Source organism: Gordionus sp. m RMFG-2023, chromosome 1, assembly GCF_954871325.1.
Source record: "Gordionus sp. m RMFG-2023 chromosome 1, tfGorSpeb1-WG-v2, whole genome shotgun sequence".
Taxonomy (NCBI): Eukaryota; Metazoa; Nematomorpha; class Gordioida; order Chordodea; family Parachordodidae; genus Gordionus; species Gordionus sp. m RMFG-2023.
Window position 1 is genome coordinate 87,646,479 of NC_088775.1, and position 17,528 is coordinate 87,664,006.

Sequence of the window (17,528 nt, forward strand, 5' to 3'; positions counted from 1 at the left end):
GTTCCTCAAAAATGTCATTGCATTAACAGCTCTAGAATGGGAGGGTTTTCACCCTGCCCCCTCGCGGAATCGTCTATATTATATTATAAAATTTTGCATGCATGAAATAAAATTGTACATATTTAATCTTGACTCACCTAAAAAATTTGAAATAAATGAGGTTGTAAATGCTGAAACAATTATTATTTCTGAAGCTTAAAAATTTAATCAATAAAAAAGTTACATCTTTATAAAAAATAATTCTATATGTAACGGAAAAAATTATTCCTGTAATGACGTTGTGTTTAAATGATATTAATAATATTATCTATTATCTTTTTATGTAATAATATATGACAGAAATTATTTTTTATTAAATTCCAGAAAATATATATAAAAAGGATAAAAAATTAGTGACATTTACACAAAAAAACTGAATCACAAATTTACTGTAAATATTCTTAATATTATATAGCGCAAAGAAAGTAGATAGTGGATATAAAATAAAATTGAATGTCAAATATCATAATTAATAATGTAGTAATAAATAAAATTATATTATTATAATTATATTTATTTTTATAAATCATGTATGAAAATCTAGAAAGGCAAAATTGTTTGGAAATAAAATCAAAAAATTTTACAAATTCAATTATATAAAATAAACAATAATTCATTGGCGCATCTTTTGAGCCAATCATGATAGCGTCTATTTGAAATACCTATTAAAAGTCCCATGACCAGTCCTGTATTCATTCGCATTTCTATTACGGACATTATTGCCCATTCTCTTAGCTTGTGGTGGTTGGTTGTGCCTTGGATGATTCTCGGTATAATACGAAGTTAAATTATTACTCATTTTATTAGTGTTGTTAACGTTATAACGTCTTTCCTCGCTAAAACTTTCTGGTCTTTCTGGACGCCTGTGTGTACTATACTCATCCCTATTTTCTGACAAAGAAGAAAGGTTACCAAAAGAAGATCTATACTCCTTTTCATTAAAATATAAAAAATATTAATTTGGCTCAATATTTGAGAAAAATATTCATTATTATTGAGTCAATGCAAATTTCTAACCTTCACAAATATAAAAAATCAGGTTATTTGCAAATTATAAATATTTAAAAAATTCTTATTTTTCAGGATTTAATTCGAGGTAGAAAGGCCACCGGCTTGTTATATTTGGCGTAAATATTATCTTCTTCAAAATGTTTCAAGATCAAAGTCAAATATTTTTTTGCTTAAATTTAAACTATCATATGTAATATAATTTGACAAAAAAACCTTACTGAAAAAGAGGTGGGGGAATTTTTAAGAATATTGTGAAAACATTTTAAAATGTCAAATGAAGCTTGGATATAAAATACAAATTTAATGAGAATAACCTGATTATGATGAGAATGGCCTGGTATCAACATATGAGGAAATGACGGCAATTCGTTTGGTTGACACACTTTTACTGTAGTGTGATTGGTCCTTTGTCTATCATAACTATTGTATGATGGCCCTCCTCCCTTTGTAAGACTCGATGATTGACTCCTCGTAGATGAATGGTGGTTTTCTACAGAATTAGCATGCGATTCACTCATCTTAAAGCTCGAATAATCAAAACTGTCATCATTGTAAATAACTTTTTTGCTAGATGAATCATTGAAACTTGATGCCAATGGATAAGAGGTTTGGTAGGATGACATGTAATCCTTTTCTGACGATTCCATATGTTTTTGGACAGAGCGATCATTTTTATTCAATTCCATCTTTGGGGTGGGCTCATATACAATATTGTGACCACTGCTGACCTGATTATCGCGTAAAAAAGTGCCAACTTGGATTAGACTGGACTTGGACACACCAACGTCAGAAGCCGAGCTAAGAACACTAAGATTAGGGTTCTTAGGTTTTGATAGGAAGGACAATTTGTTAGGATCTTCGCTTTTCTTTTTAGGATATTTTAATTGTTCCAAAACGGGCGGTTTCTGAGGTGTGCTTTGATGTGAAGGTGGGGGACGAGGCACATAAGAAGTTGGCCGATAAGGAGGAGGTGGGGCGTGATGAGGAGGAGGTGGGGCGTGATGAGGAGGAGGTGGGGCGTAGTGAGGAGGAGGTATATGATGAGGAGGTGGAAGGTGATGAGGAGGTGGAGGGTGGTGAGGGGGTGGAGGGTGTCTCACAAGTGTAGGATAAGCATGCTCATCTGGATAAGGATGGGGGTAGGGAGGTGGAACAGGTTGAAAAGGATTATGAGCTAGAGGGGGTGGTGGCGGATACCTAAAATCTTGAGAAGGTGGTGGAATTGGAGGTGGGTATCTGAGATTATATTAAAGGGAAAAAAATTTTAACATAAAATTGCCACAGCTATTTTAATAGTACTGGTTATGCATTTTGTTATATTATATATAGACAGCCGAGAATTCGGTTAACATCTATTAGTCTAATCTCAAGGCTTAGGCAATATTTTTGGCTAAAATATTGAGTTAGCCGTTTTAAAATGTGGCCAAAATGGAGCGATTTTCCATCACTTCGCTACTTACATCTACTTATCAAATACTTTTTAATAGTAAGACATCTATAATTTAACTATAACATAACATATGTCATTTAAATATAACATAATTATGAGTTATAGTTTATATAAATCTAAAAATATCTTAGATATTTTTTAATTTATAAAATATTAAGTCTTATTTTATCTCTATTGATTTTTTTAAAACTTGTAAAAAATAAAATCAGAAAAAATCAATACCTAGGCACAGGAAGATGGTGATAAGGATCTATTGGTGGGCGAACATTTGGGTCATATTGAACTGGTTCAAATGGATTACCACCTAAACCTTAAAAATAAAGGGTTAGTAAGAAATCAAATATTATAGGGTTTAGTACCAGGAGGCCTTCTCCTATCAACTCGATAACGTTCATCAATAGGTGGGGGCAGTGAAGAATGGGGCAAGCTATCATACCTCTGGTCACCTATGGTGTTTACATTATTTCCAGAAGCATTCTCCCCTTGATACTTTTCCAAAATTCTAACTTGAGCTTTCAAAGCATCTTGTAGCAATCTTTTTAAACTTTCGTTACCAGGGCGAGCTAAAAATCCAGCATTCTCTTGGTCATTAATCAAATCGTTAAGCTGAGATTGCAAATAAAGAGCTGTGGGAAGTGACGGATCAGGCCGGTTTCTTCTATTGTAAGATAAAGATTCAAGAAAGATAATGACATATTCATCACTTTTTTAAAAAACAAGGGATAATAAGTAAGTTGCAATCGATGAGACTATTTTAACAGTAAACCCATAGCAGTGATGCAAAATCGCTTCATTTAAGCCAATTCTTAAAACGGCTAACTTAGTATTTTATCCAGAAAATCTATTACACAAGTATGGAGATTTTTGCACAAAGGCATAAAGGTTTGGGCATCTATTAGCAAGATCTCGAGGCTTATAGGCCATATTTTCTAGCTAAAATAATGAGTTAGTCATTCTCCAAAATTGGTTCAAATGGAGCTAACTACTTTCTTTTCTTTATAAAAAAATTAACCAATGTCAATTTTCCTTCATTTTAACCTTTCCAAATTCATAGAATTGTCATACTTTTTCTATCAAACAAAATCTTGTTTGAACTTATTTTTAAAATAAAATTTCGTAACAGATTCAGAACCTTATTTGGTTTGAATAAGTTGAACAGATTTTTTTTCTTCTTATTGGATCGACCTTAATTTAAAAAAATAGGTTGCATCTCTACCGCTGGTGATGAACTCATTCATTGTCTTATTCCACTCCTTTCCAAAGACTTTCGTTATTCACCATAACATGAAAGATATTAAATATCAATTCTATTCATTGCTCCGTTATCTTATCCTCTCTTTTACTCTTCTAATTCACCCTTTTAACAATCTACATAAATATTTTAAAAAAGCTTCTTTTCTTTATGAGCAAAACTTCTAAATCTATTCAACCCAAGACTCATTAGAACTAGTGGTCTGCTATGGCAGTTTTAAAAAATTATGAAACAATTTGCTTATAAAATTTTATAATTTTGCATATTTTATAAGTTTAAATAAAAATATCCGAGCTTGAACAGCTCCTCAAATAAATTGTATGTAAACAAATAAAGGATGAATTAATTTTAAAAACTACAAATTGATAGGTGGGTTAAAAAAAATTTAAAATAGGGGACGAATGGGCATGTTAAAAACCAGTTTATTGCCAAACTCTAATTGGAATTGCCTTTTCACTCTTTCTTATTATCCATTTTTATATGTTGCCTCCTATTCACACCTAAATCTCAAAGCACTTTCTTATATTCATATTTCCTAAGTTTAGTCATTGATTTTATGGGTAAAAACTTTAGGAAAAATCGGAAAATAGGAATAAACTTTATCTACTATAAAGGCTTACAAATACCTAGTGTCAAAATTATCGATGGGAGATGCCTGAGGAGGTGGGAAGAATAGCAATCCATTCTGGACATCAATAAGTCGTTTAATCTTGTCTTCTAACATGCCGACTTTAGAAGGGGCGGCTGTTTGGGCTGTCAGATTATCTATCATGCCCCTAAGACTACGAGCCAATTCGTCCTGTTGCCGCATCGACTCTTCCAGGGTGTTACTACATATTGATAATATCAAAAAATATTATTAAAACCTGTATAAATATAACTAGACGATTAAAAATAAAGACTACGATCAGTAAGTTAATTTGAAACCCTAAAACATTTTTATCATAATAAAAATGATAATTACCAAAAAAATTGTATGGTTAAAAATGATAAATAGGTAAAATATACCGAGATTTGATGCCCAAGTGAGCCTGAAAGTTAAAGGGTTCTGGCTTGATTGCACTTAATCGTTTAGAACCCGCCCTGAGGCTTTCCCTAGACCGATTTCTTTTGGAAGATCTTCTGGAGCGTGAGGTTGATCTATGACGACCAACACTAGATCTCTCTCGATCTCTGGGTGATTTGGATCTAGATCTCGCTCTTACACTGGAATAAGCACTGTTTACAAAATCATCAGCCAATTTGGCAGATGCCTTTCCTAAAGCGTTCTTGTAATCTGAAGACCAGATGGGTGTCAGACTTCTTTTTAAATTTTCCCTTTTCCTATCGTAACTCGTATCTTGTGGGCCTCCCACCATACCACCCATTCCTCCTGCAACAAGTGGATAAGTGGTAGAGGAAGCCAAATAAGGAGGACGTTCCAAGGGAATTCGAGAATTTTGTTCTGCCAAAGACATTCGAGCCAGCAGTTGGTTCAGTCTGCCCAGAAATTTGTTCATCCTGACATTATCCACCTTGTTAGTATCATAGAATTCTGCCTCAATGCCTTCTTTTAGCAAGATGTAAAGGGAATTCTGATCTGCCCCCATCTCCTCTCTCAGTAATGGTTCTAGCCTATGAGCTATGTTTTGGTCACAGGCCCAAGCTTTAAAGATAGTGTTCATGGCGTTTCTCAAAACGTCAAACAACCTTCGAATGGTCTCAGGTTTGGTGAAATCTTCTCGAGTCATGTCCACCTTTTATTAAAAAAATAGTTTATATTTATAAAAAGAATTAAAAAGTTTGAACATGAAGCAAATTTTTTATTCAATCCCAGAAAAATATCCCCCAGAATTTTTTTCCATGTTTATTCAATTTACTTAAGACTAGTAATAAAGCCATATTTTTATTGGATACACTCATGTTTATAAGGTCAAGTTAGTCAAATTCGTATTTTAGAAAAAATATTTTACTAATAAGCTAAAAAATTTTAATGGCTCTATCATTATTTAAAGGTTACTCATATACCCTCCACAAAAAATGCTTAACAAGATAAAATATATTCAAAGTGGTACGGGGAATAAAATAACCCATGCATTTCTTATTTTCGTAAAAATTATTTACTATAGTAATAAATAAAATATCCAATCACAATTATGATTTTAAGTAGACTATTTGGTAATAATTTATAAGTATTTTATTGATAAATCATCATTATGTATATACATATTTAATTTTGAGTAATAATTATATGGGTTAATATCGAATAATGAAAAAAATCACTGCTATTATATATTGGAAGGCTTTGCACACCATCACGGTAACCCTCGCCTTTAACAATTTGGGTGTTATAACTTTGTGATTTAGTTTTTGATGTCCACCTATCTACACACAATAGTTCAAGTTTGGTTTCATATGTGGCCACTGCATTTCATTTTTTCAATATCCTGATTGATGCGTTCAGATTAGAAAATCGATGATTCCCTCCTTCACATTAATTATTTATGTTTGTTAGATAGTGAGCTCTGATTCACGTTCCAAGTTTCTAGAGAAAATCGAGGCTCATTCGTCATGTCTGAGAATTGCTTCTTGTGACCTCCCTTGATGCTCCATTGATATAATTTTTTTATCGAAATAATCAATAATATCTTATTGCTTAGAGTAACGATCTCAGTGTATTGCATTCGCCATATCAAATAAGGGAACAAATACTAAACTGTCCATAACTAGGTCTTCCAAATTCTCAAGTTTTGAAGGGTTGTGCTTTACTTTATGATTCCTTAGAGTTCTTTTTATTGGCTCTTCCGATAACATGTGTGACTCAAATTATAGATATAATTTTCTAAATACCAGGAATTATAACGTTATTTAAACTGATATTAAAAATAAACCTTAAGATCTTGTAGAAGAAATTCTATGTTATACAAGAGAATTTCAAAAAGTGTTATCTATAAGTGTCAAATCTGATAAAAAAATAGTATTTTATTTGAAATTTTTAAGTGGAGTTTTTTATAATTACCTTTTTTATTATATATATTTAGCTAAAATTTAACTCCAATTTTAAAAATAAGAAAATCAAAGTTTGTAATTAAATTGAAAATAATCACAAAAAAATTCTAATGAGAATAATCATAGAAAAAATGGATTAACTTTTGTTTTAGTAATCTCTTAGATAAATTTGGGAATAGGAAATTATATGAACAAAAACTTAAAATTACAACATGAAAAAAATAGATCTCCATAGAAATAATCTCTTGTGGGTCAAACAAGATGATTGGTTAAGAATAAGATCCTATTCTAATATTTTATATGGCAATGATCTTTATCATAGATCCAAAATACTTCAAAGCTTAGTAATAGTTTAAATTATTACGCAATATTCCAATCACAGTGAACATGTTTAGAACAAAGTGAATTAATATGTGAAAATATATTATTTCAGCCACCAGATAGACAATTTTCATATTCTCTGTGGTAGACAAGGATAGCTACCAAAGGTATTGCACAAATTAATGTATAAGGACTGAGACAGAATTTGAAATTAGTAGTAAATTTCACATTTTTTTATAAATATATTGTTTAAAATGCTGTGTAATTTATTTCTATTTATTGCTTAAATGTTTTTATTGTATTGTAAAGTGACCCCCAAGTATCCAAGAAGCTTAGACAATATTCTAAGATTCTTAAAGACCATTCTTATATAATTAATTATATTGTCAAGGATATTAATCTTACATTTAAACTTTTAAATATGATTTATAAATCTTAATATATTATGAATAAATATGATACCTGAGGCATCCCTGGCAAAAATCCTCTCACCCTGCCAAAAACTTCGTTCAGGGAAGTCTGGTTATCTAAGGTTACCAATATATTTTGGAACATGGGAAAGGATCCAATAGATTCCAACATATTATCTTTAAAATATGAAAGTATATAGGGTATAATGATATTATAAATGTTCAGGTCATATTAGTTAGTGACTGAGGTAAGACAAACAGGAAAAAGTTCAAGTTAACCCTCTATTGTGCACATCATATTTGAATACAAATACCATAAATAATATTATAACTATTATTATAAAAATTTTTAAAGGTTAGTATGTGTGATCTATAATATCCACATATATTTTATTTATTTTCATAGTTTGTTAAAAATGAAAAACGGCTATCAATATTAAAATTCTAAAATGCATAGTTTACAACTTTCAAATAGTAGCATTTTTTCAATTTTATCAACAACATCAATTTTTCCTGTACAATTTTTTAAGAGACAGGAAGAATCCTATTGGATAAAGGTAAAAGAATTTTTTTTATATATAAACATATTGTTATACACGTTAATAGTATTTAAAGTTTTGAGGGTAATAAACCCAGATATATAATGCTTTTTTTGTTTATATTATTAAATGTTATTTATTTGCTATCTATCCACTAGACATTTATATACTCAAAATGTATTGTTATCCTGAGAATAGTTTGATTCTAATCTTAATAGTTCATCATGAGGAAATTCTTGCTTCAAGATCAAAAGATGTTGATTCCATAAGCACATTATAAAATATGACTTTTATTATATATTTAGATAATTCTCATAATGATGAGTAACCAAATATGACTCAAAAAAATTATAGAAAAATCATATGGAAGTTATATTGAACCAATAAGACTGTGACAATTCCTAAATGGAAAGGAACTCAGCATAACACAGAAAAGATTATGAATCCAATTTCTTATTGCATGAAATCTCTGGATAAAATTATTGATATTATAGTATAACTTATATGTTACACAAAAAACTAGAATTGATAAATCTTGGGTAGATCTCGAGAATTAGGAAAGAGAAATTCAAACTTTCCTGCCATCTAAGAGCAAAATATTCAGACCATAATATTATCTTGGATAAAATCTTAATCGGATCGAATTTAAAAATTGACCGAAATTGGGCTCCTCTAAATATGAGTAAAAATAAGCTTGAACAATTTATTGGGATTCTTTTATACATGTATATAATAAAACTTCAAAGAACTAGTTATCATTTATCTGCACATTCAAGGTAATCATAAGTAGCTATAATGTTATGTGTCAAAAAAATGAGAGCAAATAAAAGCCTCACTCCACTCTCCCATAAACACAATTTGACTATAAAATAAGGCATCTCCTCGAGATTTCATAATTTTTTTGAAAGAATATGAAGAAATTGTTTGCATTGATAAAAAACAAACTTAAACAATACAAATACAACACATAAAAACCAAAAAAATTGGTCTACAAAACATCCCTATTAAGCAGTGATGAAGGGCTTGATTACAATCATAAAATATATATTGGCAAAAATGAAAAAGTAGATGCATTTTCGCACTACATTCCAATTATAAATTATGTTTTGATAATGTTCTGTATAATAGAACATCAAGTCTTACTCACCCAAAAGGGAATTTATTGTATTGCAACAGCCAGTGCTGATCGAATATATCATTTTTTAGGAGTTTTCTTTCTTGGCCCACAAAACTATTTTGTTTAGTATTTTTATCTTTATAGGTATTCTAACCTAGCCATAAGAAATCACAAGATGTTTTTAAATAAATTTTGTCAAAAGTCAAAAAAGTTGAAATTAAAACTTGTTTTTATTTAAATTATATTATTCTAAAGTAGTGGTGTAGCTATGGGGGGGGGTCGGGTTTACACCCCCCCCCCCCCTCCCAGAGCAATTCAAAAGACTCAGAAGTGACTTTATATCAATAGTATTATTATAAAGTCATTGAGAATAATCTACTAAATTATAATAACATATTATTGATGCATTTAAAAAATTATTATATATTATCGAGGATATGGTTCCCAGAGCAAAAAAAAATTTGGATCATACGTTTAAAAAATACTTTAATTCAAATTAATACCCCATCAAGATAGTATAAATAAAAAGTTTGTCTAATATAATTATGAACTTTAATTTTTCTGGTGATATTTGTGGAAGAATTTTATTACTTTTAAATATATTATTAATTATTCTGTATATTATTATTATATTAAAGTCATTGATAATAATCTACTAAATTATAATAATATATTATTGATGCATTTAAATAATATATTTATTATATATTATCGAAGATATTGGAAAATAATAATATGAAATAAAATAGTGCATAATCTACTTTCTGATGCTTATATTTCTAATATATATTTAGTTTATATTTTGTTGTATTTTTATAAATGAAATTATTAAAGAGATTAAATTTTATGACCAAAAAGTAAAGATAGTTATTTCCTATTTACAAACTTCCAAAACTCTTTCAAATGGATATAAGGAAATAATTAGGTTAAAAAAAATATACTAATAGATACTTATATAATTTTAGCGAAAAGAAAGAAATTTACCAACTAATATCTCATGCAATATAAGCCCTGTTGAAAATGATAAGCATAATCTAAATACACAAGATTAAAATAATATTCAATCTAGTGTACTAATTAATATCTTATGCATTATAGGCTCTATTGAAAATGATGAGGATGATGTAAACATAACATTTAATATAAAAGATTTTATTTAAAAAATATATCATTTATAATTAAAGCAATTAATATCATTTATAATCAGCAATTTATATGTGTAATACTAATAGTTATAAAGTATAATTTATAATTAAGGCAATATAATATTTATAATTAAGGCAATATAATATTTATAATTAAAGCAATATAATATTTATATTTTAAATAATCGCTTTTTATTTGTAAATTGATTTCTATAAAATATAAATTGAAACGTATGTCTATAAAAGTTATGTGGAAATGTGTTATTTTAATTAAAATTAGTGTTGTTAATTGCTCAATTTGAGCTGATATGGCTAACTCAATAGCCAGAAAATTATGCAAGCCTGAAAATTTTGCTCATGGTTGATACAAAGGTTTAGACATTATTTGTGAAATCTTTGGCTAAAATATTTAGTTAGCTGTTTATAAAAATCGGCTCAATTTAACAACATTAATTAAAATGATCAATAATTCTATAACTTTTATTTTAAAAGAAAAACAAATATGATTTTTAAGATAAAATGTAAAGTGAAATAACTTAAAAAGATATACCTTAAAATAAAAATCATAACTCACCACATCATAACTGGATTTTAAGAAAAAATCTAGAAAATTGTAATAATAAAATATTTTTTTAATTTTAATAAATATATGTCGTCTGCTTTTATAGATTAAAAAATTAATAATGTAAATATCCTTATTTTTTAAATAAAATCAAAAATATTTTATCCTAGTTCAAATATATAAGTTATAAATTTTCTAATGTTATTTAAACACAAATTAGTTTCTAATATATCTTGGACATGTACATTTGATAACATTGAATCCTAACTTAGGCGTAAAAATTTGTAGACAACTTGTGACTAGGATGGATATAAAAAGGTTACTTATATATTTTGTTTAATCTTTGAAAGCTTCAATTCAATCAAGGAATTAAATAGATTGGATAAAATTCAACCCTCAAATTTTGTGATTTCAGGCTTCTATAGAAATTTTGATTTTCTTTTACACTACAAATATATTTCACAAATGCTTTTTGGGCATTAAATTTCTGGTTCATGACAGGAAATATTATAAAAATGGATTATGAGTGGCCATTAAAAATCAAATTTTATCATTTGGATAGTGATTTATTTTTATATAATATTGTAATTTATAATTCAAATCGTTTAAAAAAAAAATTATATAAACTAGTATAATAATCTATTTTATGATATTGTTTATTTATATGAGCATGGACAATAAAAGGCTAAGCCAGGACTAAAAAATTAAAACAAATTTTAAAAACCCCAGATATAGCCAATCTCAGTTGAAAAAAAAGAATAATCAAGGCAAAGCTTAAAAAGTATTCTTCTAGAGGCTCCTGATTAAATATAATTTTATCTAGTCAAGGTCAAACATCCATCCTATATGATGTGTCCAAGTTTAATTACTTATAATGCAACCAAATAAAAGACAGAGAAGGCCTTTGACCGTCTATATATTATATAATTAAAATTAAACCAATATTTCTCTGGTCATTTTGAATCGTAACAAAAAGAGGTTGAGTTTGAGTTTGATGCAAAGCTATGTTCATCATCTTTCTCTTGTAAATGTCTCGTTGGGCTATATTTGATAAAATTCATAATACAAAGTTTGTTCTTTAATAGAAATTAATTTTTCCCTTGCAATTTATAAAATATTCATAAGATATTTTTTTATAAATCACCAGTCATAATAGGCCATAAAAATTTATGTACATATATGAGGGAGTCCATTAATTGTGTGTTACTTTTCTACCACTAGGAAATTTGGCAATTTTAAACCAGGTAAAATTTGTACCTAATTTATAAGTCTAAGAGACAATTATGGACTTATTTCTATAAATGTACAAATCTAGCTTTACATTTTCAAAGGTGGAGTGAATATTTTTTAAATCAATAAGCTTTATAATATAATACATTTTTCTAAAGTATATATTATTCTATAGCAATAATCAAATTTGAGATTTAATTATAAGTGACTGACTGAATATTTATGTTATAAAGAGAGCAGTCCTTCTGTGAGCATATTTTTAAGAGGCAGTAATTACATTCCAAAAAAATTCCAGGCTGAATTTGAAATATAGTATAATAATGGATGCACTATGTCAGAATCCATAATTTGGAACATTATTATTCATTTTCACAAAAGCTTAAATGGAATTAATCACAGAATCGATATTAAAGGATATATGTGACATTGAATATCAATAAGTCTAATGTTTCAAAAAAAGATCCAAGATGTCCAGACTCATATTTTAATTGAATCCCTTAAATTTTTGGTTAAGGAAATGGCTAGTTGTTTTTTAAAGCAAAAGTGAAATATCTAAAAAAAATTAAATTTGGTAGATGTAGTAGGAAATGAAATTCAAGTTAAGAGAGCATATGAGATGCAATTAACGTTTTTTTTAAATGAATTATTCTGAGAATATTTAAAGTCAAATTGTCAGTAACAAATGAAAATGACTAGATTTTTGTTAAAGCAAAAATAGTCTGCACTTGGTGGATTTCCCCTAATTTTCAGCAAGTTAAGAAAATATAAAGAAATTTCAAATCCAAGTTGAGATAAAATAAAGAAATAAATAAAATTTACATTAGTTCAGAGTTAATTGAATGGAATTCGAAATTCTTTATCAAATAATGATTTTTTTTCTCCCTTTCATTGGATATTTTATTAATGTTCGATTTTGTCCTATATTAAGTCTGTAAAAAGACTTATTTCAAGTATTATGAAAAATAAATAAAATTTAATTATATGTATAATGTAAATGAATGAAAGTTGTTATAAGAAAAATTATATTTTTTTTACTCTGTAAGGCCTTCTTCCTCAGCATAGAATTTAAAGAAGTTAGAGTTTGCTTGGTATTTTTCCTTGGCATAAATTTATTTTGATTACGACTTCCCCCTTTCCTGCCACGAGGAGCTGGTTTCATGTAATCTGATGAAATAGAACTTGATCTAGATCGGATTCTGCTTCCAGCTAATTTGGTATCACTATTTGACTTTCCTTTGTCCTTGTTATGGTGATCATGATGGCGATCCTTTGAATCTCTTGTATCTGTAGGTTTTCCACTGTCAAGCTTATCTATCTCCTCACCTTTTGGAGGAAAAATAATCCTAAAATTCTTTGGGCCCTGGCTACCACCAGTTTTTATGATTCTAGTGGATCTAGAATCCACAATATCTAGGTTAATACTTTTTGGAATATTAGGATCATTGATTTTAACAGCTTTATTTTTATTTAAATCAGGCTCTTCTCCAACGTTTGATTTGTCCTCTACATTTATCTCATTGCCAATAGAAATCTCGTCAAAATCGGCGGAGAAAGCATCCAATATAACAAAATCTCCTTTGGTGATAACTTCATTGTCCAAAGTGCGAGGTTTCGAATCTTCACTGGCTACTGGCTCATTAGGAATTAAATCAATTTTGGGGGAGCCAGAAGTTAGTTTATCACCAAAATCATCAGATTCCTGTATTTTGTTATCTATAGTAATTTCAGTTGATTCACGGGAAATCTTTTGACTGGGCGTTTTGTGGATCCTGATGATAGTTTTATTAGTGACACTGTCTTTTTCAATGCTGAAATGATTAGCCGTTTGTTCCACAGCCACATCTTCTGAGGTGATAATATCATTTGATTTAGTCATTTTTAGGTTAGGATAATTCTTACTCCGTTTACGTTTGTCCTTAGCAACAGGACTCATATCTCTAATTAATTCCTTTTTCTTGTCACTAGGTCTCAAGATATATCTTGACAAACTGCTGGCCAATTTATTAATGTTCCTATTCTCGGTCTCTTTCTGTTCGATGTGTTCAGAGTCTGACACATTTTCATAAGAGGCATCAAATTTAGACTTTTCTTTGGCGATATCATTGTAAATTTTCATGATGTGACATATCATATCAAATTCAGGATGTTTAGGATTTACCTCAATATATCTTATGCGCTTAGATTTTTGAAGATGGTTAGGCAGTAGATGCATTATCTTTTGGATAACGGCATCCATGATTATTTGCTGATCCACTTTTGAGGAATGACCTTTGAGGCTTATTTGTTTTTCAACTTCTTCACTGTAAAATTTTTCAAAGTCATTCAATAAGGTTGGAGTCTGAACTCTCTAAGAAAAAAATAATTATTTTGGTGTTATTGAAAATTTTTTTTTGAATATTTATGTATTTATAATAGTAAATAAATAAAGATGAAATTATTAAATAGAGTATGAACCTGGATTTTTTTAACCTTTTTAAAATTTTAATGTATTCATAATTTAAATCAGAGGTGTACCAATACCAATTATTAGGCCAATACCAACCCAACAATATTCATCAATACCAACTGATGGTTATGGGGCATCTCAAATAATTTTTATTTAATCACATGGTCTGTCAGATATGACAAGTTATTAATAAAAATGATAAAATTTTATTAAAACTCATTTTAAATATATCTTAATGCTAAAAGGGTGACCTAATTGAGCATATTCCAAAAAAGAAAACCAGTTTACATTTTTATTAATGTTTATAAATTACTTGCTCTATACCCCCACAATTAACATTAACACATATCTAACATTTAATTCTACATATTTATTTAATTAAATATATTTATCCAATTAAAAAATCTTGCAGGTTGGGTTAGTGATGATAAGAGCCGATTTTTAAAAATAACTAACTCAATATTTTAGCCAAAAAATATTGTCAAAGGTACCAGATTTTGCTAATAGATGTCTAGACTTTGAGCCAACTATGAGCAAAATCTTCAGGCTTGAGTAATATTTTTCTGGATAAAATAATGAATTAGCCATTTTAAAAAATCGGCTAAAATAGAGTCATTTAACAACACTAAATTGGGTTATTATCATCAGTCAGTATTTTTCCTTCTAGTTTTCTTTTTTTTCATCATAAAATACAACATAAAAAGTTAATATAATTATTTTAGCATAAAAAATTGCACTTCATAAGTTGTTAAATCATCCTTAATTTTTATAATTTAATATAGGAAAACATTTTGTGGCAACTCTATTATTAGGAAGTAAATAGAATTAAACTTCCAACTCTGGTTGTATTACAGCATTACCTAGCCAATGCAGCTATCAGTGATAAGTGAATTATTTAATAAAACTGGGAACTTTGATAAATCAGGTAGAATTTTCTTTGCTGGTAATATTTAAAAATGTGTCTTTCTACATGTTAATTAATTATAAAAAAATAGCATTGATAATTGAATAAAAAATTTTTGTTTATATAATATATGATTCCTTTATTATATAATAAATTAAATTTTGGGCTGGGTTAAAAATCCCTGAGCCAGGTCAGGCTTAAATAATTTAATTTAGGAAAACTATAAAAATTTATGTATTAGTAGCAAAAGGCCAATATTACATATCAATATCAGCTAAATAACTGGTATCAATGCACCTGTGATTTTGATATAATAAATATTCTAAATAAAGACCAGTACTTAAATAAATGAATCTTACTATAAAGTTGTGAACATGTTCTTTAGATAGGATGTGGTGCATAATGGCTTTATCTTTTGCTTCAGGTTTTGACTGAAGTTTATCTTTGTTAAAGTATTTTGGAGAAAATCCACAAAGATAGCACAAATAATAAGATGTGTCTTTATACATACTTTTAATTATGTAATCAATACCTAATAAATCAATGAGATAGATATGGTTATCAAAAATATTTTACCTAATAATTCTGGCCTTGATTCCAAGAAATTTATAGCTCCATGTTTTAGTTCAAATTTAGTAGCAATCACTTTATGATCTATGGTAAAAATAAATATTATTTGTTTAAATAATAAAAATATTTTTTTAAAACGTACTTCCAAATGTGTTAATAGCTTGAACCCATTTATGAGACAAACTTTCTTGATGAGGTTCCATACATTTATTTATAATATCATAATAATAATTTAATTTGCAATCCTAATTTAGATATGATTATAATTTTTAAATAGACTGTTACTGTGCAGAATTTGTACATATCCTTCATGGTCCTTAATTTCATTAAGTGTGTTTCTTGTTTGGAATGTGCTTTAAGTAACTAAATCAAAAATTATAAAAATTACTTTTTGTTTAAATTAACTTCCTCCGATTGGCAAATGGTACGACATATTTCGCATAGATATATTGATGGCTTCTTTGGCTTATCAACATCAAGCTCATGGTTGTTATCGTCATTTTCTAACTCCATTTTGTATTTAGATATTTTTTATAAAATAAAACGAGGAAAGTTGAATTATAATTTCTAAATAAAATAAATTTATAATTAATTCTATTATTGGGTAGGTTTTCCGGTACAAATAGATATTGACTTTTATATGATTAAATTTGATCAATTATAAAAAAAAGCACTATGTTTGTGTGAATTTTAAATGTTTTTCATTTAGGATACATTTGAATTCATTGAAAATTATATGCCAATGTTTTAGAATATTCATATAAAAGAAACACATCTCAGTACTAATCTCTCACATGAACATGGCTGTAAACATATTAATACTTAATTCAGTATTAAATTTAACTGTTAGAGACCCAAACCGAATCAAGTATTTTCTTTTAAAATGGGTGGGCTCTTTTTCACTATCTTTTTAAGACTCATAAGTGTTTAAGTAAGAATCTAGTCTTGAACCTATATTGGAATTTTTTAATGTTAAATATTAGTCTTATTTAATATCTCTGGGCTTGGTTTCATAATTATTAGGGAAGGTGGGTTAGAGAAATTCTTTTTAAATATTAAGATCTTGGATGCTTTTTTCTTGAACCTATATTAGGATTTTTTAATGTTAAATGTTAGTCTTGGATGCTTGGATATTTTTTCCATGTTAAATGTTAGTCTTATGTTATTCTTTTTATAAATTAATATATTTTACCTGTTGACTAATTGGTAAATCAGATATTTCCTCTTCATTAATTATAAATTTAATATCTCTGGGCTTGATTTCAAAATTATTAGGGAAGGTGGGCTGAGAAAATCTTTTAAAATATTAAGATCTTGGATGCTTAGATATTTTATCCAGTTTAACCTATATTGGGATTTTTTATTATTAAATGTTCGTCTTGGATGCTTGGATATTTTTTCCAGATATTGTAGGGTAGAACCTATATTAGGATTTTTTAATGTTAAATGTTAGTCTTATGTTATAAATTTAATATCTCTGGGCTTGATTTCAATATTATTAGGGAAGGTGGGCTTTAGAAAATCTTTTTAAATATTAAGATCTT

The 17,528-nt window shown here is 28.2% G+C and overlaps 1 protein-coding gene across 1 annotated transcript; it reads right to left on the reverse strand.

Moving 5' to 3' along the window:
• Positions 1-447: 447 nt before the first annotated feature.
• Positions 448-16,536, reverse strand: LOC135931481 (uncharacterized). Its single transcript, XM_065468617.1, has 14 exons — positions 16,390-16,536; positions 16,270-16,347; positions 16,127-16,229; positions 15,991-16,068; positions 15,774-15,946; positions 13,100-14,411; positions 11,774-11,875; positions 7,524-7,648; positions 4,761-5,488; positions 4,379-4,582; positions 2,860-3,158; positions 2,723-2,810; positions 1,365-2,286; positions 448-970 (listed from the first exon to the last, which is right to left on the reverse strand). The coding sequence occupies exons 1-14, from the start codon at positions 16,495-16,497 to the stop codon at positions 689-691; spliced, it is 4,602 nt and encodes a 1,533-aa protein (XP_065324689.1). The 5' UTR covers positions 16,498-16,536; the 3' UTR covers positions 448-688.
• Between the last annotated feature and the right edge of the window lie 992 nt (positions 16,537-17,528).

Bases quoted from the DNA above. Each gene is read 5' to 3' on its own strand.
- LOC135931481 (XM_065468617.1), bottom strand. From the start codon at position 16,497: ATGGAGTTAGAAAATGACGATAACAACCATGAGCTTGATGTTGATAAG. The intron at 16,230-16,269 runs GTAACAGTCTAT...TATCTAAATTAG, and splicing joins ATATGTACAAATTCTGCACA to GATTGCAAATTAAATTATTA. The intron at 11,876-13,099 runs GTAAAAAAAATA...TATCAAATATAG, and splicing joins GAGGAAGAAGGCCTTACAGA to CCCAACGAGACATTTACAAG.